The 20,956-nt window shown below is 44.5% G+C and overlaps 1 protein-coding gene and 1 long non-coding RNA gene across 2 annotated transcripts in view; one reads left to right on the plus strand and one right to left on the minus strand.

Annotated features, from left to right (window-relative positions):
- Nucleotides 1–5,357, minus strand: part of SERINC5 (serine incorporator 5) — a 90,319-nt gene extending 84,962 nt beyond the window's left edge. Inside the window, exon 1 of the mRNA XM_058569482.1 lies at nt 5,214–5,357. Coding sequence (XP_058425465.1) covers nt 5,214–5,240 — 27 coding nt within the window. The 5' untranslated portion in view covers nt 5,241–5,357. The remainder of the gene's footprint in view (nt 1–5,213) is intronic.
- On the plus strand, nt 4,621–20,544 carry LOC131422380 (uncharacterized). Its single transcript, XR_009224078.1, has 3 exons — nt 4,621–4,729; nt 9,159–9,276; nt 19,895–20,544. It is a non-coding gene; the product is annotated as an uncharacterized LOC131422380 (long non-coding RNA).
- The last annotated feature ends 412 nt before the right edge of the window (nt 20,545–20,956 follow it).

Consider the following 20,956-nt stretch of genomic DNA (forward strand, 5'->3'; position numbering starts at 1 on the left):
GATGCCCTGATCAGGAAGCCCCCTTCCAGCTGACATTTAATCAGAGGCCACACTCTTCAAGTCTCCTCCGTGGGCTTCAGTTACCTCTAACTCAGATGACCGCAGGTTTTGTTAAACAGCAGAATGGTGAGAGGGTGAGAGCTGCAAGAACTCTTGGCACATAGCAAATCCGTCCAAATCCTTGCACCAGGAACCCGACCAAACGTTAGCATGGCTTCCAGCAGCCTAAGGCTGCATCCCTGGGATGACCCGGCTGCATTTTGCCTTTTGAGTTCTTATCTGGAAAAGCTCAGGGCTGTCAAAAGAAATTTACTGTTGGTTCTAGCCAACAGCTCAGATAGGCCCTGGCCTCCCTTTCTTAGAGAGTTCACTAAAGAGGGCTTACAATAGTGACTCCTTCCTCTGTCCTTGGAGGTGTTTCTGTATTTCCTACAACTCTGGAGTATCTCTCTCAAGGACCCAAATGCCATTCCTTGGAAATGTAGTCATCTGGAAGGATGGGGCCTGTGTCCCAGTCTCTGTGGAGGGACAGAAGCTAGCAGACACAGCTGGCCTAATCCCCTGTGCACTGACCAACCCCCTGTAACTTTTTTCTGCCCTGACTACTCGGGCCCCCACTCACTCCTGCTCCCTACTCCCTCTTTCTCCCTCTAAAACCCCCAGTTACCTCCACACAAATCGGAATAGAGCTCAGCTATTTCCCCTACTGTCAGTGGTTACTGAATGAAACCTGTTCTCACTGCTTTAACTAAGGTCCAGCTTTAGGTATCCTTGATGATGGACAGTCCCTGGTGGCATTTGTGGCTTTGTTAATTAACATAAGAAACATCAGAAATGAACTTTCATTGGGGAATATCTCAGGGATCAAGTAATATGATCTGCCTGGAAATACCTTGGCCTGGGCATGGCTGCCCTTACATGAACTGGCTATAAGGACAGAGGGAGTCTTCACCAGAGAATGGTACCGTGGGCTGGATGCATCCCTACAGTCCACTGGTTTGGCCATCTTGGTCAAGTTCTGCCTACTAGATTGTTGTCACATCTGCCTCAGGTGAGCATGCAAACTGCATGTTGGTGCACCAAGGGCCAGGAGCTGGAACTTCGTGAAGACTCAGATTAGGCTGCAGGACTGTTCTGTGCCTGCCCGCCAATCAAGGTCTGCATGTGGGGCAGAACTGGTTTTCCTCATAACCTGGACCACATTATGAGGAGGAAGCCACACCTCGCCCACCCATAACTACTGGCAACCGCCAATATCTACCAAAACAGCCTAATAGCTGTGTATTCAAAACTGCCTTAGGTCCATTAAAAGTAACAATAATGAGCAACAGGTACTCATTATTTACTCATATTGTAATACGAATAACAAGGAATAGCAGTCTCAGTTAAGAGCCCCAACTCGAGTCTGGTGGACCAGGGTTCAAGGCTGGCTCCACCCCCACGTAACATCAGTCAAGTGCACTTATTTCTCGGTACTTCAGCTGCCTCACCTGCAAAAGGAGGCCATTCAGAACATTACCCACCCCAACTTGAAGATATAATGTAGGTAAAAAGAGCACACTGAAGGCATGAAATAATCTTCAGTATTATTATTATCATTAATTCTCATACTTCCCGGAGTAAACCCTGCCCAGCCTTACTCTCAAAGTACCTTGAACAGGTTGTCCAGATTTTTCAATTACACATCTCATTTCTCGTCTGACAGTGTGTACTGTCATTTTCTGTGGCTAGCTTCCTCCACATTTCCACCCGCAACTAGCCCTTAAGTCCCAGGAGAGCAGGGAAGCCCTTTGCCCCTCACCCAGTCCCCAGGGGGCTACCACAGTGCTGGGTACCCAGAAGGTGTGGAGTGGCCATTCTCCTGTAATCTCTGCTCCCATTAGTATCCATTAGCCAACAGCCTAGGAAAATCTAAGTGTATATCAGAGTCAGTGCAAAAATAAGATGACCTGGAGACTGTCCAGGCACAGGTGGGTAATAGCCACCAACAAACTAAGATTTGAGGGGTTCCTGACTCTGTGCCAAACGCTGGACTAGAGACTTTATGTCTGTTATCACACTAATCCTCATAATAACCCTAGGAGGTATCACCACACTCATTCTACAATTGAGGAAAACTGAGGTTGACAGAGGGTAACATGTCACAGACACCCCTTGTTGTCCAGATTTCCCAATTCAAACCCAGACCTGAGTCCAAAGCCCAGGCTCTTTCCTGGATTACACACTGTTCCTGACTGTCCTCAGTTAAAGTCCTCACAATGTCTATCTCCAACCTCAAACTTCTGACTTAAATATCCAACTGGTGACTTACCATCTCCATTTAATTTATAAAAGGCATCTCAGATGTAAGACAGCCAAAAGAAAACTACCAGTTTTCCTCGCCAAACATCCTCCTCCCTTCAAGCCTCCTCCCTCACCTCAGTGAGTGGCACCATCAGCTCTCCAGTTGCTTGGGCCAAAAACAGAACCTCTCATTCCAGCACCCAACTTCTAACCCATGCAGAAGTCCTGCTCTGCCTCTGTAGTATGCCCAGAAGCCAGCGCCATCCACTGTGAGCCCCATTCCTCTCTCCTCCTCGGACTACAGCAACAGCAGATGGCCAGGACTCAAGCTCCAGCCGGAAGAAGTTTTGCTCACTGCTGAAGCCCAGAACACTGCCTGCACACAGGAGGAGGCAGTTAAAACTATTCACTGAATGAACAGCTCTGACTGCTCTCCCTACCTCCACTCTAGTCCTTGATCCAGTCGAGCCTTCACAGCACCAAAAGATCTTCTAAGTCAAACCACAGCTCTCACTGTAACAGGCATAAAACTCAAACTCCCAATGGTGGCTGACAGGCTCTGGCCACATCTGGCCCTGCCTGCCTCTCGAACTCATCTGTGACACTCCAGCCGCCCTCGACTCCCTCCTGTTCCTCCAACACCCTGGAAAGCTCCTTACCCAGACTTTGTTATGGGTGCCTCTCCTTACTGATTAGTCTCAATTCCAGCGACATCTTCGCAGATAGGCTTCTCCAGCAACCCTATCCAAAGCCACTCTGCCACCCAGCCTCATTACAGAACCAGTACTTACTGTGTCATTGTTCACATGCTTATGGAAGGCCGCCCCAGCCCCAACTGGACCCACCACTGAGGGCAGAGATGTCTGTCTGGCTCACTGCCATAGCTCCAGCTCCTGGCACATAGTAGGTGCTGTGATACTGTGATATAATCAGAAATGTATATTTGGTCTTTGTCCCCAGTAGGGGAGACCCAGGAGACTTGTGATTGGAGTCTGAAATGGGGCCGGGGTGGGGGGGAGCATTCTTGTGGGACTAAGCCCTTAACCTGTGAGATACTAACTCCAGATAGTTAGTGTCAGAACTGAACTGAATTGTTGTACCTCCAGCTGGTGACCAGAGACCTGGGGAACTTGGGGGAGGGGGGACACCATACATTTGATGTCAGAAGTGCTGTAAGTTAAAGCAGTTCATAGGTGCTCAAATTTAAAAAAAAAGGTTCATAGACTTAGCTTCCGATGGTGCTGAGTCTTTTTTAAATGTAAACTTAACAGCCCCATGCAGAGGAAATCACAGTGTCATCACCCCCTCAGTGCCCTGAGACCCACCGCAGCGATGCCTCAAGCAGTCCCAAGAAAGCAGAAGTCAACTTCCCTGTGATGAACAGTCAGGACTGGGTTCTTTCCAAAGTCCTGAGAGGGGGATTTTAGAAACAAGTTATTAAATCTTGCCAAAATATCAACCATACCAATAATTCTTTTACAAGACCCACTTGAGTACTGGTAATAATTTTCAGAGCTCTAAATTAGCTGCTTGGAGTCACAGGGGCTTTCAAGGGACTAGAGGACAGATGCTCCCTAAATCTCTGTAATGTAATTACTATATAATGAAAAGTGCTGCATCAGATTGGAAATAAAACAACAATGAAAGATTTGCAAAGCTTTCTTGAGATTCATGACATTCAGAAAACAGCCTTTTCTGGTCCACCTTGGTCTCAGAAGCCATGGTAAGGTGGTAGGCATCCTTTCTCTCTCCTTGCCTGACACACGGCAAGTCATTACACTTCAAGTCAAAAACCAGCCTGAATGCATGCCAAGTACAGTATCAGACCTCAAAAACCAAGCAATAGCTTCACATGGCTACTCGAAAGAGGACCGATCATCTTCCGGTATAATCGGCCGGTTACAGAAACCCACACTTAACCCCTGCATCACTCACGGGCTGGCCCCGACTGTCACAGGGCTGCATGTACTAGGAAGCAAGAACATCCCCGTACCTAACGCCCCGCGGAGTCAGATTCATTTGTGAAAACACACCATTAAAACTCTGTAAGAAATGCTGATCATCAATATGAGTAAGAAGGAGGGTGCTCGAGTCTGGAAGATTTTACCTACTTCGTTTTTTCTAACTCTGCAGGAAGGAGTGAAATTATCATTAAAGGGTTAAAACCTACTAATCCGGCCCTGATGCACCACTAACTGGTAGGAGACGCCTATCTCAAGTGGACGTAGGTGTTTTAAGGTATCATGAGTTTAACAGGCGAGAGCTGCAAAACAAGTTTGGACAAGTTCAGTTGGAAGGAGGGACGGGAAGGCTCGCGCTCTGCCAGGGAGCCGTGTTTGGCTCCAGCCAGGGCTGGGTCGGGAACCTCAGCGAGCAGGGCTGAGTCTTCCCTGCGCCCAGACCTGAGCACCGGAGTTGGGAAACCAGGCTTGAGAGGTTCTTGAACGTACAGAGCTAATGCCATGCGCAGCCTGTTTGGGCCATATGACCCGAGTTTTGTTCAGGGCATGCGAAAGGAGACGTTGCCCAAACCCATGTCCTTCCTTGGGTTCATCAGGTGGGCAGAGACGGGCATTCTACGGAGCTCAGAACTACACACTCGCGCCCTAGAGGGAGGGCGACACGCTTCAGAAGCAGAGGGGATCCTCCGCCCGAGCCCTGCCCGCCCCGCCCTAGGCGAAGTCCCTAAGGCCGGACGGGAAGACCTCGGGGTCACCCCTCGGGCTTCCCCGTGTCCCCTTACCGCACAGGGTTTCCCCGACGGTTGAGCGCTGCGCTCGGGCCCGAGGCAGTCACCCAGGCGGCGCGGAGTCGGCCCCGAGCGACCCACCAGCCACCCAACTTTGGGCCGCGGAGCTGGAGCGCGCACCCAGGGAAGCCCGGGGTGCCTGGGCTCCCGGCCCGGTCCCCGATCCGCCGCCCCCGCTCACCTGGCCGGCACAGCACTGCGCTGACATCGCGGCGGCCGACGACCCCGGGCGCGCGCGCTCGCTGCCAGCTCCCCGCCGGCCCTCCTGGCTCCCTCCGGCCTCGGGCGCCCCTCTCGCCCCAGCTGTCGCCGCCACGCCGAGCAGCCCCAGCTGAGCGCCAGGCACCGCGGCCTGGCTACAAACAAGCGCCGCCAAGCCCCGCCCCGCGCCGCAGGCCCCGCCCGCCCCCTCTGGCCGCGGCGGCCGCAGCCCCGCCCCGCGCCCGCCCCTTCCCGGGCGCACGGCCGCCGAGCAGGCTCGCCGCGGGCTCGCACTTCCGCTGGCGTCAGGCGGCTGATGGCCGCGGCCGCTTCCCGGTGAGGCGCCGGCCCGCAGTCCGCCCACCGTCGAGTCCGCCCACCGTCGGGCCCGCCCGGCGCGCCTGGGGTCCTGCGCCGGCCTGCTCGCGCTCGGTCCCTCGCCGAGGAGGGCGCAGCGCCCATCTGGCCCCCGGCTCCCGCGAAAGAGCTGGTGGCCGACCCCAGTAGAGCTTCGAGCCTTTAGTGAGCGAGTCCCGAGTGTCCCGCCCTAACCCGGCGCGGTGGGGACCGCCGGGTGCCGGTCTGCGCTCGGCCTCGCGCCAACTGGGATATCCGCGGGATCCCCGTTCCTGAAATCCCGATACCCCCCTCATCTGCCACGAAGACTTAGCAACTTTTGGGAAGGTCCCCTCCGCCCAAGCTTCCTCGATTCCTTGGCTGTTCTGCCCTGACGTTCCCACGGCACTTTGGGGGATCCGGTGAGAGCCGTTTCTGCGCTTCCCTGGATATTGAGCTCTTTTCCAGCCTCTCCCCCGCCGCCCGCCTGCCGGAGAGCACATCCCGGCCCGGGGACTCAGTTTGCATCCCTGCTTCCTCACGCGACCTCATTAACAGATAGTCCCCGATAACTGCTTGTTCTATGCAGAAGGCAGAGAGGACGCCCCTACTTTATCGCCCTACCCAAATCTGCTCTCACAGCCACTTCCCCAGGAAGAGTAAGCGAGTTTGTGTTAGTGCGAGCTTTGCGCCAAGCCCTTTTACTCTTTAAAACCGACAGTACTGTACCCACTTTAGAAATGAGGCCACTGAAGCCCAGACAGGTTAATTAACTTGCCCAAAGCCTCACAGCAAAGCTGCAGAAGCAGAACGGGGACTGGAATCCACGTGTCTGACCCCTCGCGCAGGATGCAGTCTGACTGGACTCGCTTCTAGACAGAGCCCTTGGCAAAGGATTGTCTTGTTGGGCAGTTTAGGAGCTGGAAACTAAGAGGAAAGTCACGTGGGAACCAGTCCTCGGTTATGAGCTGCACAGAATCTCCTAGAATCTCAGATGCGGCGTTTAGAGAAAGAGAAAGAATGGAGCAGGCCCTACTCAGAGCCATGGAAAGTGATGCGAGTTGGCTCTTAACTACAATTAGAAAATAATAATAAAATAGAATTTTTTTTACACAGCATAAACAGTATGAGATCAGCGCAGGAACCTGCTCGGTTGTGGCCTGTGATTCATCAGAAGCGGAGCATCCGGGCGGCCCTGTGGCCTAGTGGTTAAGTGCCCGCGCTCTGCTGCTGCCCGCTGGGTTCGGAGCCCCGGTGCGCACCGCCGCCCGGCTTGTCAAACCCTGCTGTGGCGGTGTCCCATATAAAGCAGAGGAAGATGGACACGGATGTTAGCTCAGGGCCAGTCTTCTTCAGCAAAAAGAGGAGGATTGGCATGGATGTTAGCTCAGGGCTGATCTTCCTGACAAGAAAAAAAAAGAAGCCAATGATCTCACCAAGACACTCGCTTGAGCTTCATTGTTGGCTGAGGCGGTCACTGTGACCCACTTCTCGCCTAAGGAGACTAGCTGGGCACCTAGAGTTTCTCAGCCAGGCAGCTTCCCGCAAAGGGAAAGGTGTGCAAGCTACATCAATTTGAGCCGGCTGGGACTCCAGGCCTCCTTGCCTTTTAGGGACTGGGGCTCAGGAAGGCGGAGAACCGTCGCCAGGGACCGCTGGGTTAGAGGCAGAGTGGGTCCTAGGATCCAGGCCTCCTGAATCCTGTGCTCTTTTTGCCAAATCCATGCCAATGAGGGAGGATTCTGTTGCTATATCAATGTCGGCCTTGCAGAGAAAGAGAATGCAAGTCTTGTTAATCCAGGAATTTGTGGACTGTGCCCCAAGTTACCAGAAAAGCACAGTGGACGCCGGAGCTCTTGGAACCAGGAAGTTGCAAATTTTACCTCCCCCAAGAACTGGCTCATGACCTCTGAGGCTTAGTTTTATCATCTGAAAAACAGGGCTAATAGTACATTCTCCAAGGATTAGATCAACTCACCCCTACAGACCATGCGGTACAGGGCCTGGCCTTCTTAATCACTGACTAAATAGTAGCCCTGAGTGGTGTTAATAAACGAGTTAAAAAGATGTTAAGAAATAATCTATGTAGGCTGATTCCCGCTCCCTGCTGGAAGATCTCAGAGGACTGTGGCCAGGTCTGGAGGTTTACCACCCTCCTGGCTCTGAGGGCTGCACAGTTACTATTTAAGATCTGGTTGGTAGCATCGTTTGTGTCTGGTGGTCGGTTAACAAGAAAAGAGGTAATGTCAGCAGACATAACATAAAACAGTGGCACCTTAATTTTATTTTAAGTACTCTGCAGACTTTTTCAAGGAAGACGGTTGTACACCGTGTCCCTACCATGCAGGCGGTTTTACAGTCCATCTCTTTTTATATGGATTTTTCAGGAATAAGCAGTAATAGATCTGTTTTCTTAAGACTGTAGCTCTTGGCAGACCATATGAAATATTTCCCCCACAAAAATTTTCTTAAATTAACTGAATTAGCTCCTTTTATACATTATAATTATATATGTATATATGACATATTATAAATAACCAGTTTATAATTTTCTTTTTTTCCTCTCCTCAATTTGAAGATTTTTTTGGCTTTTCCAAAAGCCAAAGGAAGGAGAAAATGTTGAGTTTAAAAACACTGCTCACTGAACTGAAAACAACAGTGATATACATTAAAGAAAAAAGCATAATAATAAATACTCGCTTTTTTTTTACCTTTAATGAGTTTAGAAAACTTCATTACAAATTTAATTTCTAGTCCAAGAATGGCTTAGAAGTAAATAAAATTAATTATTCTAATTCCCTAGAACTTTCTCAACTTTGAAAAAAGCCTAATGATGTGTTCTGTTGGTTTTCAAATATAAAAGGAAAAAATTCTCTAATTTTGACTTACAAAGTCTCTAGGGACCTCAGTCTAGTAGTGGAAGTTTAATTTATTTCAGTTACAAGTAAACAAGAAAGTATTCATTTAGAATAACTATAAATTTGGGGCCCCACGCAAAAAATAATCGGAACCTTGTAGTGCCCCCACCCCTCTCCTGGCAATTTCCTTTATTTCATTATCCTTTATTTCTATTAAATTAATATATGCACAATGTTTTTTAAACGGCAAAAATATTACAAGACATAAAATGAAAAATAGCTCTCCCTTCACCACACCCTGCCTTTCAGTCTCCTCCCCACAGGCAACCACTTTCAATTATTTTAGCAGTTTTTCCCTATTTACCTTCATATTTTCAAATAATATTCTTATGCTGTTATTTCCTGATCTGTTGATTGTGTTTCTTGTGTGTTATCTTTTATGTTCCATGTGGGCTGAAAGCTTAACCCACTGAGCACTTTCATTTGCTATCTTGCCAATATAATTATATCACAGTTTTCAAAAAATTAACAGTCAATGTTTATGGAATTATGGCTAGTAAGAATTATTCATTGCATAGCCACATAGTGTATGATGATAGCATTTCTTTCATGTCAACCTTTTACTTTTCAATCCCATCTCTCTTCCTGGAGAGCCGGGATGTTCTCATGTTTAGGGGTGGGGACTCCAGACCCAGACTCTGGGATGAGATCTTTGCATGGTCACTTTTTAGGTCTGTGATTTTGAGGAAGTGACTTCATCTGTCTGCCCGTCAGATTCTTCCTCTATAAGAGGAAGAGGATTAATCAACGTATGCACATTAAAGCACTAAGAAGGGCACCTAGAATGTAGTAAGTATTTGGTGTTATGTTTTAGTATTTGGTGTTATGTTTTACTTGGGTGGTTTTCTATGTAGCTAATCTTGATTTTTCTCCATTTGTCTATCTAATCTGTCATAATTCTTTTTTCGCAGATAATCAGCCATGTCGGATAATCTATCAATTTCATTTCTTTCAAGAGCCCTTTCTTTCTCCTAGAACTCTCCAAACTACTGCAGTCTGGGTCCCTCCTGGCTGCCACTGCACCACGGCCCTCCTGGCCTTCCCCTTGCTCTCTTCTGTGGGATATGTCTTTCTGGACTTCTCTTTCTTGGTTTACTCCCTTCTTCTGGTGAGCACATCAGTAGCTTTGGGACTCCAAACCCCTGCTTTTAACCCCATACTGACCTTCCTTGAGCTGTCCAACTTAAAATAAAAATTATTCATCTTTCTTTTTAACACCGTGGGGGATCAGAATTGGCCACCTCAAAATGTGTCTCTTTGGCTTGATTGTTTTTAAGAACAAAAGACTCTGAAAGAAACTTTGACCTCCCCACTAACTGCCTAAAAGAAATTTAAGATAAAAAACTGTCCCCAGGGGCTCACCCCGTGGTGGCGTAGCAGTTAAGTGCACACGCTCTGCTGCTGGTGGCCTGGGTTTGCATCCCGGGCGCGCACTGACGCACTTGTCAGGCCATGCTGTGGCGGCATCCCACATAAAGTGGAGGAAGACGGGCACGATGTTAGCTGAGGGCCAGTGTTCCTCAGCAAAAAGAGGAGGATTGGCATGGATGTTAGCTCAGGGCTGATCTTCCTCACACACACAAAAAAATTAAAAACAAAACACAAAAAGGCTGTCCCCAGGCAGGCCATCACCGTAGATAACTCTGGGTATCGTAGACTGGGAGCATCCTTGCTAAGCCCATTTTTATCTAAGTTCTACCTACCAAACTTTTGCTTTTTCATTTCCGTGTGAATTGCGTTCCTCGCCTTTAAAGCCCCAAATCACTACCCCCAACATCCTCCTTTGTCTTTAGCTAAAGATGCTATTTAAGTTGGCAGCTTAGGCCATTCTGGCAGAGTTACCCAGTTTTCTTGGGTTTCTCCCATGTATACGTGTTATAAAGCTTTGTTTGATTTTTCTCCTGTGATTCTGTCTCGTGTCAATTCTTAGGCCAGCCAGAAGGACCCGGAGAGGGTAGAGGATTTATCTTCCTACCCTATAACACAAATCCTTTTGTTGTGCCCTCATCCTGCTTTTAATTCCATTACCTCCTGTCTCCTCAATTTTCTCTCTTCCAGGCATTTTCAATCCTTTCTTTCTATTGAATCATTCTCAAGCTATGCTCAAATTTCTCCTAAATTAAACAGCACATGAAAACCTCTCTTTGACTCAGCTACCACCCTTCCCACTTTTCTTTGTATTAAAACTTCTAGAAAACAAAGATTGGTGCTCCACTCTCCTGAACCCTGTGGCCTGGCTTCTGTCCCTCCAGGCCACTGGAGCTGCTGCTTCCATGGTCACTGGGGCTCCTGCTCCTCAGCCCTTCCCCCTTACTTTGGACAGGAGGAATAACTCCTCCTTAAAATAACCTTATTTTCGTCTCTTTATCCAAAGGCAGAAAGAAAATTGAATGTAATTCTACTGATTCCTATTGATAGTAATTTTTAAAGAAATGTACTTTTATTTTTCCAAATTCAAGTAATGACTGCAAATAAGCTAACATTGTGTTGCCTGGTCAAGCCTTTTAGAGTAGACGCTTTAGGGAACTGGAGAAATCTTTTGTAATTATCATCAGTTATTTTGCAAGTACAGAAAGCTAATGATTCTTCAGCACTCCAATGGTGCTGTAGGAGTTTTGCCTCAGGGCCGGCCCGGTGGTATAGTGGTTAAGTTCGCGAGCTTCAGCGGTCTAGAGTTTGCAGGTTCGAATCCCCGGTGCAGACCTTTGTACCACTCATCAAGCTATGTGTGGCGGTCTCCCACATACAAAATGGAGGAGGAAGAGTACAGATGTTAGCTCAAGGCTAACCTTCCTCAGCAAAAAGAGGAAGATTGGCAACAGATGTTAGCTCAGAGCCAATCTTCCTCACCAAAAAAAAAAAAAAAAGATAAGAGTTTTGCCTTGGTATTTTAAAGATTCTCCCTTTAATCCATTTCACATTACTGATCTGCTTGGCAAGTCCTTTGAGTATAGATAATAACAAAGGAAAATACTCGTTTACAACACCCCAGGGAACCCAAAGTCCAAATTAATGGAGAGGGTAGAGAGTTGTTCAACAGGTTCTTCAGCATTGCTCAACTCTTCTGGGAACAAATTAATTTTTTAAAAATCCTCTCAGATTAGGGGCCTAGTCTTAATATATGGAGAGAATATATACTTTTTTTTTCCCTCCACCCCCATCTCTGAGTTGTATCATGTGCACTCAGATTTTGAGTTAACCTTTCTGTTAAGAAAACTCAGTGGGAATGTTTAGAGAGGCTTTGCCTCTTTAATTTAACTAAAATACGTAATGTATAGTCTAAGTAGATTTTTGAAAGTCTTCATTTTCTTGTCTTAGAAATAAATATTTGGGTAAATCAGGCAAGTAATCCTTATAGTCACTATTCAACTATATTATGAACTTTAGAAAACATTTCTTTTTTTTTTTTTTTAAGATTTTATTTATTTATTTATTCCCTCCAAAGCCCCAGTAGATAGTTGTGTGTCATAGCTGCACATCCTTCCAGTTGCTGTATGTGGGACGCGGCCTCAGCATGGCCAGAGAAGCGGTGCGTCGGTGCGCGCCCGGGATACGAACCCGGGCCCCGGGCCGCCAGCAGCGGAGCGCATGCACCCAACCGCCAAGCCACGGGGCGGCCCTAGAAAACATTTCTGAAAACAGCATACCAAGGAAAATTATTCTGACTTCTTTGGTTTTGAAACTCAATCTACAAAACTTTCCATATCCCGATTTCAAGTAAACACCTTCAGAGAGGCTTGAGGTTGAGGGGGGTAAGAAAAGACAAAAGAGAGAACAGGCGCCCATCTCAGTTTTCCGGGTTAAGCCATTCTAATTAATTTCCTGAGGGGAAGTACAAGAGGGGAGCCCGTTTCTTCAAATCAGAGCACATTGTGTAGTCTTACCTTTTTAATGTGTATTTGAAGGGACTACTGTTGGTTTCTTTTAAATTTGCTTTTTATGATGCATCCTTTAAAATAAGTGCTCTTTGGAGGCAACTGGTTTTAAAAGAACCACAGCCAGTTAACTTCCTGTGAAACCATATAGTTTCATGAAAATCAATAAAAGGCTTTCACTGAGGGTTTCACTTGTAAGATGTTTACATTGTGTGAAGAATGGAAAAGCGGAAGGGACTTCCTGAGTTTTCGCGGAAAAACAATCCAGCTTATTTATTCATAATAGGATTTAGGTTACAGAAGAACATTTTAGATTCAACAGTAGGAGAATTTTCAGTGGCCGAGAAAAGATAGTAAGAAAATGTTCAAAGACCATTTTATTTTTGTTTCCCTCTTAAATGCAAAAGGAAGAGGAATACACCCAATGAAGAAAGTTAATGACTCTGAAGCCCAAATGAGAAGTTTAGAAACAGCTGCTTTAAAAAAATAATAATAATAAGATTGGCAACAGGTGTTAGCTCAGGGCCACTCTTCCTCACCAAAAAAAAAGAAAAGAAAAAAGAATGAAAAATAAAATAAAATAAAAAGAGAAAAAGAAAAAAAAGTATGCATTTATTGAACTGACATCAATCAATCAATCGACAATTTTCCATATTTTCTTTTTGTGTTTTTTCTCCGTTCCAATTCTACAAGTTCAAAGCTAGATTAAACACTCCTATTCTTTTGCTTTATTTAAAAGCAATGGGCTTCTATTCTACAACTGGACTGCATTTTCTGAAGAAGCAAATGGAGCCTTAGGTGTGTTTGTTTCTGACCTGAAGGAAGTAAAAATTATATTAAAAATTAAAAAGTTAATACCTTAGAGACGGGCACCTCCACACCCTAAGGATTCCTGGTATAAGGGGGAACGTTTATCGATCCTGACTGACTCTATTCATAGAAGACTCGCCCTAAACTGTTCGGGGAAAAATTGAGAACAAGAGAGTGCTCCAGAGAGATAAGTTTGGGAGGGTCGGGGTGGAGGGGGTCCAGATGGGGACGCGTGTGTGTAACCTGATAATCGCTTCGCGCCATAGCAATTCGCGCCATAAAATGTAACTGTTTAAATGTTTTAAATTAGCCAATCATGTAAGACTGCGCCAACCTTTTCCCGCTTTGTGCTCCCAAACCCTATATAAGAATTTGCCCTTTAAGGTCCGGGGTCGACTCCTCTGTCTCCTGCGAGAGATACGTGTCGACCCGGAGCTCCGCCTAATAAACCTCTTGCGTTTGCATCAAGCTCGGTCTTCTGTGTCTGTGGGTCCGCGCCTTCCCGAGACTGGAGTTGGGATTTCCCTTTTTTTTTGGGATCCTACAGACCCACTCCTCAAAGAATGAAATCCAAAATGTGTGACTTGAGCCACAGTAAACTGAGGTAGGGACCAGGCACCAAATTTTTTTTGCTGGGACATGGAACCAATTAGTGGAAAATACATAGTTAAAGCCACATTGTAGACTTGAAGGCAAAGGGCTGGAGACAAGGAAAGAAAGGGGAAAGCAAAAGACTGGCCATTTAACAGAGAAAAGTCTCAACTGAAATCTCTCCCTAGGAAAACCATAGATACCAACCTGTGAAAGGCCTGTGCTGTTGTCAACCTCCACATTCACCATCTAGCCCCTGAAAGGCTAATGGCGATGACTTAACACACCCTCATCATGAGATAACTTTGGAAGATTTCTCTTGTAGAGATATGTGCCAGATTTCCTGGTGCTGTTACTTTTAAATTCCTTTGGAACACAGAGGCTTTTGGAGAAGTAGGAGATGGAGTAGAAGGTCTTAGCTTCTACCCTAAGAATAAGTGTGAGGTTCAGTGTTGGAAGAAAGAAATACTAGTCAATGTAAAGCGTTCTTAGCCTTTACGTCTTTAAGAATGTCAAATTCTGCCTCTACCTCTATGCCTACTGCAGGCGGATGCGTGCAGAGACCAGCCTGGGGTCATCTGTACAATAGGAGATGTTTGTCTCCATCTTCCCTCAAATGATGCTCCATGGAAATCCCCAGGAGGAGACAATACTTTAATCTAATCTAAATTCTCTAACTCTGGGACTCAGTCACACAGGGAGTTCCTGGAGGCAAACAGGTCTTTGAATATCTGTTAGTTCAGATGGGATCAAAATTTTCAGATGTGAACCCCTGTGGTGTCTATTTTACCATAGGTGGTATTGGGGCCCCTGGATTTCAGGGAAGAGCCTGAGCCAAGAACTACCACCTTTTGTGTGACAGGAGGCTGGGGCAAGGGAACCCCATCATGTCCCACTGATTTCCACTTATATATCATGCCTACTTCAGCTGTTATGTCCAAAGCAGGACAAGGGTTCACAAGGGCATTCAGGATGAGGACAGCTCTACAGTGAGGCTTGCCTTGTATTTTTGTTCTGGTGAAATAATTTTAAAACGAAGGGGAAGAGGTTTCAGGTTCAAAATGGCAGACTGAGTGACTACATTTACCTCTCCTCTTAATATCTACGTTTATTTTTTTCCTATGAGTTCAGTTTTATTAGATTTCACCTATAAATGAGATCATACAGTATTTGTGTTTCTGTGTCTAACTTACCTCATTTACTCCAATGCCCTCAAGTTCCATTCTTGTTGTCACAAATAGCAAGATTTCCTTTTTCACGGCCAAACAATATTCCATTGTGTATATACCACATGTTCTTTATCCATTCATCCATCGACGGACACTCATGTTGTTTCCATGTCTTGGCTGTTGTCAATAACGTTGCACTAAACTGGGGGTGCAGGTGTCTCTTCCAGATAGTGGTTTTGTTTCCTTCAGATATATACTCAGGAGTGGGATTGCTGAATCATATAGTGGTTCTATTTTTAATTTTTCTTTTTCTTTTTTTGCATAGTGGCTGTTCCAATTTACATTCTCACCAACAGCGTACAAGAGTTCCCTTTTCTCCACATCCTCACCAGCACTTGTTATCTCTTGTCTTTTTGGTAATAGCCATTCTGACAGGTGCGAGGTGATATCTCACTGTAGTTTTGATTTGCATTTCCCTGATGATTAGTGATGTTGAGCACTTTTTCATGTACCTGTTAGTCATTTGAATATCTTCTTTGGAAAAACATCTATTCAGGTCCTTTGCCCATTTTTTAATTGGATTATTGCATTTTTTGCTATTGAGTTGTATGAGTTCCTTGTATATTTTATATATTAACCCCTATTGGATGTGTGGTTTGCAAATATTTTCTCCCATTCCATAGGTTGCCTTCTCATTTTGTTGATCTTTTTTTTTTCTGTGCAGAAGCTTTTTAGTTTGATGTAGTCCCACTTGTTTATTTTTGCTTTTGTTGCTTGTGCTTTAGGTGTCGTATACAAGAAATCATTGCCAAAACCAATCTCAAGGAGCTTTTCCCCTATGTTTTCTTCTAGGAGTTTGATGGTTTCAGGTCTTATATTTAAGTCTTTAATCCGTTTTGAGTTAATTTTTGCTAGCGGTGTAAGATAGTGGTCTTACATTTATTCCTTTAAAATGGTAGTAAATGAATAAAAGGAACAAGTTCCCCACATTAAAGTAAATGGAGGGGGCTGGCCTGGTGGCATAGTGGTTAAGTTCATGCACTCTGCTTCAGTGGCCCGGGGTCTGCAGGTTCGGATCCCAGGCGTGGACCTATGCACCGCTTATGAAGCTATGCTGTGCAGGCGTCCCACATATAAAATAGAGGAAGATGGGCACAGATGTTAGCTCAGGGCCAATCTTCCTCAGAAAAAAAAAAGAGGATTAGCAACAGATGTTAGCTCAGGGCTAATCTTCCTCACGCACACAAAACATTTTTTTAAATAAATAAATAAAGTAAATGGGGGTGGATGAGAGATATGGACAGACTTCTGAAAGAGAAAAAGCAGGAAGGGGAAAGGTGATGGATGAGGCAGGGTGGGGGAAGCTGCTACGAGGAGTACCAGCCACAAGCCAGGGCCCCCAGGGAGGGCACTAGTCTGACCAAAGAACCCTGGAGAGGTCTTCTAGAGACAACAGAGAGCCAGAGTGAGACTCCATGAAAAAGCAAGATTATTAGAAATTCTGTAAAAAACAGTAGATTCCCCACCCCCACCCACACCCCCACCCAACCTCCTGTGGATAGAATTCTTGGGAGCAGCATTCCCCCTACCCCCACTCCCCAAAGTCAAATCAAGCTATCTCATTTGCAACACTGGACTTTAGTAACACAGTGGAGCAACACCTTCAAAATTCTGAGGGGAAATTATTTTGAGCCTAGAATTATATTATGTATTACAATAAGTAAACCCTGTTTCCTGATATTTCAGCTTTTAGAATGAATCCATAAACAGAGCATAAATGATATAATTATAGTTATAAAACAGTATATAAATGAGAAAAAGTTTGATGTCAAAGTGTAGATGGGAGAGGTCAGAGGATGAGAGGTGTGAGGCCAGGAGGTTAAAGGAAAGGTAGAACCCTTAATACTCTTGTCTTACTAAGTCAGGAGTTGTGGTTGGCAGAACAATGGCCCCTCAAAGATGTCGTCCTAATCCCAGGAACCTGTGAATATGTTAGGTTACATGCAAAGGAGAATGAAGTTTGCAGATGGAATTAATGTTTCTAATGATCTGCCCTTGAGATGGGGAGGTTATCCTGGATTATTTGGGTAGGCCCAATATAATCATAAGCCTCCTTATAAATGGAGGAGGAAGGCATAAGAGAGAGAACCAGAGAGATGGCAGCTTGAGAATATTGATAAAGGAGTATTAATTTAGGATAAGGAGGTGACCATCCAAAGAGCTGAAAACAGAAACACTGAGATTCAGAAAGTTGTGCCTGAGAAACACTTATGCACTGGTGGTGGAAATGTAAATTGGTAAAACCATTATGGAAAATAGTATGGAAGTTCTTCAGAAAATTAAAAATAGAACTACCGTGTTATCTAGCAATCCCGCTTCTGGGTATTTACGCAAAGGAAATGAAATCTGGGTGTGAAAGAGATATCTGCACTCCCATGCTCAGTGCAGCATTATTCACAATAGCTGAGATATGGAAACAACCTAATGTCCATTGATGGATGAATGGATAAAGAAAATGTGGTCTAGTATACAATAGAATATTATTCAGCCTCAAAAGAGAAGGAAATCCTGCCATTTGTGACAATATGGATGAACCTGTAGGATGTTATGCTAAGTGAAATAAGACAGACACAGAAGGACAAATGCTTCATGATCTCATTTATATGTGGAATCTAAAACAATCAAACTCAAAGAAGCAGAGAGTAGAATGGTGATTGCCAGGGGCAGGCCAGGGGTGAAGGAGAGAGAGGAAGATGGGGAGAAGTTAGTCAAAGGGTACAAATTTCAGTTATGCAAAAAGAATAAATCTGGAGATCTAATGTACAGCATCGTGACTATAGTTAACAATACTGTATGGTATACTTAAAACTTGCTGAGAGTAAAGCCTGTGTTCTCACCACAAAAAAAGAAAGAAAATGATGACTATGTGAGGTGATAGATGTGTTAATTAACCTGACTGTAGTGATCATTGCACGGTGTATACATATATCAAAACATCAAGTTGTACATCTTAAATATGTACAATTCCTATTTGTTAATTTAAAAAAAGTTGTCTCTGAGGAGCAAGACCAATGGTGAGGAGGAGTAGGGTAGAGGAAGCTCCTTTTCATTATCAAACTTTTCTTTCATGGTTGTATTTTAAGACATATGCAGGGGTGATTTCATTAAAAAAAGGGAAGGACAACTATTGGTTTCAGAGGGGACATCACAAAGGCCCAAGGAATGTCAGATTTTCCAAATTCCAAGGTTGACTCTGTCTGGCAACTTCTTTAAGAGGAAGTTGACCTCACACCTGGGAGCACACACATAATCAGTGCTGATATGTATGGCAATGTTTCATCATTTAATAGTTAATGTACCAGTATTCGATAACGTTTTGCTTTAAAAAACTAATTAGAGCAGTTCTAGGTTCCCTGTCCCTCAGTTGTATTCCCAAGTGTTTTCTTGGGCAGATGAGACAGGAGTGGAGCCTGAATTTCATACTGCCCTGGTATGCCATGGAGGTGTCCCAGGAGTGAACGCCATCCATCGAGGGTGTCAAGGACCAAAGCCAGACAACTACTGTGCCAGAAGACTACCCTAGGTAAAGAGCTGGGATAAAAACCCACCCACAGTTCCTGCCCTGAAACAGTCCTCAGGAGCATATGCTTTGGGAGCACCTGCCTACATTTGTTTAACTGTAAAATATAGCAATCATTTACTAAAAGCATATTGGCAGCAGTTTAAAGAATAAAAGGAATACCTGTGTATGCCTTTCTTCCCCCTTCAGAGGGAAAATGTATCCTCAGTTTTGTCTTACTCATTCCTTTGCTTTTCTTTATTGTTTTACCAACTATGTATTCTGTTCTGAATGTTCTGTAAATGAAATCTGATTTTATTTATATATATTCTATAAATAGTTTCTTTGGCTCAAAATTATGTTTTTTAAATTAAGCTGTGTTTATGCACATAGTTATAGTTCATTAATTTTTACTGCTGTATAATATTCCCTTGTAAGAATTAATTGCAATTGATTTATCCATTCTACTGTCAATGGCCATTTGAGTCCTTTCCAGGTCTTTGTTATTATGAAGAACACTGCTGTGTACATATTGGGAGAGGCAATCTACCATGAGCCCAGAACGTCCCTGCACGTTCCTGCTGGGAATGCCAAGACTACAAGGCCCTGACTGCTCCTTGCTTGGGCCATTTCTTAGGTTGGCACTTACAGCCAGCAACCTTGAAGTGGTGGAATAATGTTTCCTTCCAGGACAAAGAACTGGCTTGCTATAAAAAGAGGTAGATTCCCCAAGCTCAGCATTCCTCAGCTGTGACGCAAACCCACTAGGTGTGCAGCATCTATCTGAGCCCCTCCAGTGTCCCTTACTTGGGACTTAGAGGACAAGGAGAACTCTTATAAATACGGTACTCAGGCAGCTTGCTGTGCTGTGCGTAATAAAGTCCTTTGACTCAGAAGTCTCGTTTTCTGCCAGTATCCATAAAACAAGCTAACGTAACCACCCAAAGTTCTAAAAGCAGAAACAGTTTGAGATTCAAGTAGTTGCCCCTGAGGAGCAAGACCAGTGGTGAGGAGTAGAGTAGAGGAAGCTGCTTTTCAATATGAAACTCTTTTTTTAGGGTTGAATTTTTAGCCATATGCAGGTGTGACTTTATAAAAAAAAGAGAGATTGGGGAGGGACAACCACTGGTTTGAGAGGGGACATCACAAAAGCCTAAGGAATGTCCGCTTTCTCATAGGGTGAAGTTCCAGACCCTGATGGTACATTCTTGTCCCTTCCTCTTCGTGCACGTATCCAAGGGAGTTAGGCTTGCTGGACCGTGGAGTTTGCACTTTACTAGGTAATGGCAACTCTTCCAAAGTGGTTGTACCAATCTTTATCCCCACCAGCATGGGTGAAGATTCTGATATCTCTAGAGCTATGAGTTAGAGTTAGATGCTATTATTATATCCTTTTGTTGTAGATGAAGAAATTGAAGCTGAGAGAACTTAAGCAACTTGTCCAACTTTGGTGTGCAAGCAGTGAGTGGGAGAAGCAAAGATCTGAACCCAGACAGCCTACTTGAGTCTGTGCATGTAACCACTCTACTAAACTGCCCTCCAGTATTTAAAGGACTTCTAAGAAGTTAATAAGTCAAGGAAAATGTACTTTTTAAAAATTGGGGGAAAAAGGCATTTTACAGAAGAGGAAACAGGAATGGTCCAGAAACATAAGATAAAAGACCAAAATTATTTAGTAATCAGAAAACGCAAATGAAAATCAAGAGATACCATTTTACATCCACCAGATTTTAAAAATTAAAAGCACAATGACAAGTATTGAAAAAGCTGGAAAGTGCTTAAAATGGTTCCTGACATACAGTAAATTTTATAGAAATGTTTGCTATTATGTTATCATCATCATCATATTACTACTACTATTACCACTATGAATCTTTTGTCAGTTACCTGTGTCTTCTCCTAGTGTGTGGCTACTATCTTTATGGTGTTTTTTGATCAACAGAATTCTTTATTTTAATGTAGTTGAATTTATCAATCTTTTGTCTTGTTTAAGAAACCCTTCCCTACATGAGATTGTAAAGATATTCTCCTGTATGAGAATAAAGATATTCTCTTTGCATATATTTTTGAAGCTTTATAGTGTTGCTTTAAGTCTTTAATCCATCCTCTGTAATTTATTTTCATGTATGGTTCCAGGTAGGGAACCTGAGTAGGGATCTAATTTTCCCCCAATATGACCAATCAATTGTCCCTATACTCTTCATTAAATACTCTATTCTTCCTTTTTTTTTCCAGCTTTATTGAGATAGAATTGAAATACAACATTGTGTAAGTTTAAGGTGTACAACATGATAATTTGATACATGTATACATTGCAAAATGATTACCACAATAGGGTTAGTTAACACCTCCATTGCTTCATATAATTACCTTATGTGTGTGTGTGATGAGAACATTTAAGATCTACTCTATATAATACGATATTGTTAACTGTAATCACCATGCTGTACCTTAGGTCCCCAGAA

The sequence above is a fragment of the Diceros bicornis genome, chromosome 1 (assembly GCF_020826845.1).
Source record: "Diceros bicornis minor isolate mBicDic1 chromosome 1, mDicBic1.mat.cur, whole genome shotgun sequence".
NCBI classification, from domain to species: domain Eukaryota; kingdom Metazoa; phylum Chordata; class Mammalia; order Perissodactyla; family Rhinocerotidae; genus Diceros; species Diceros bicornis.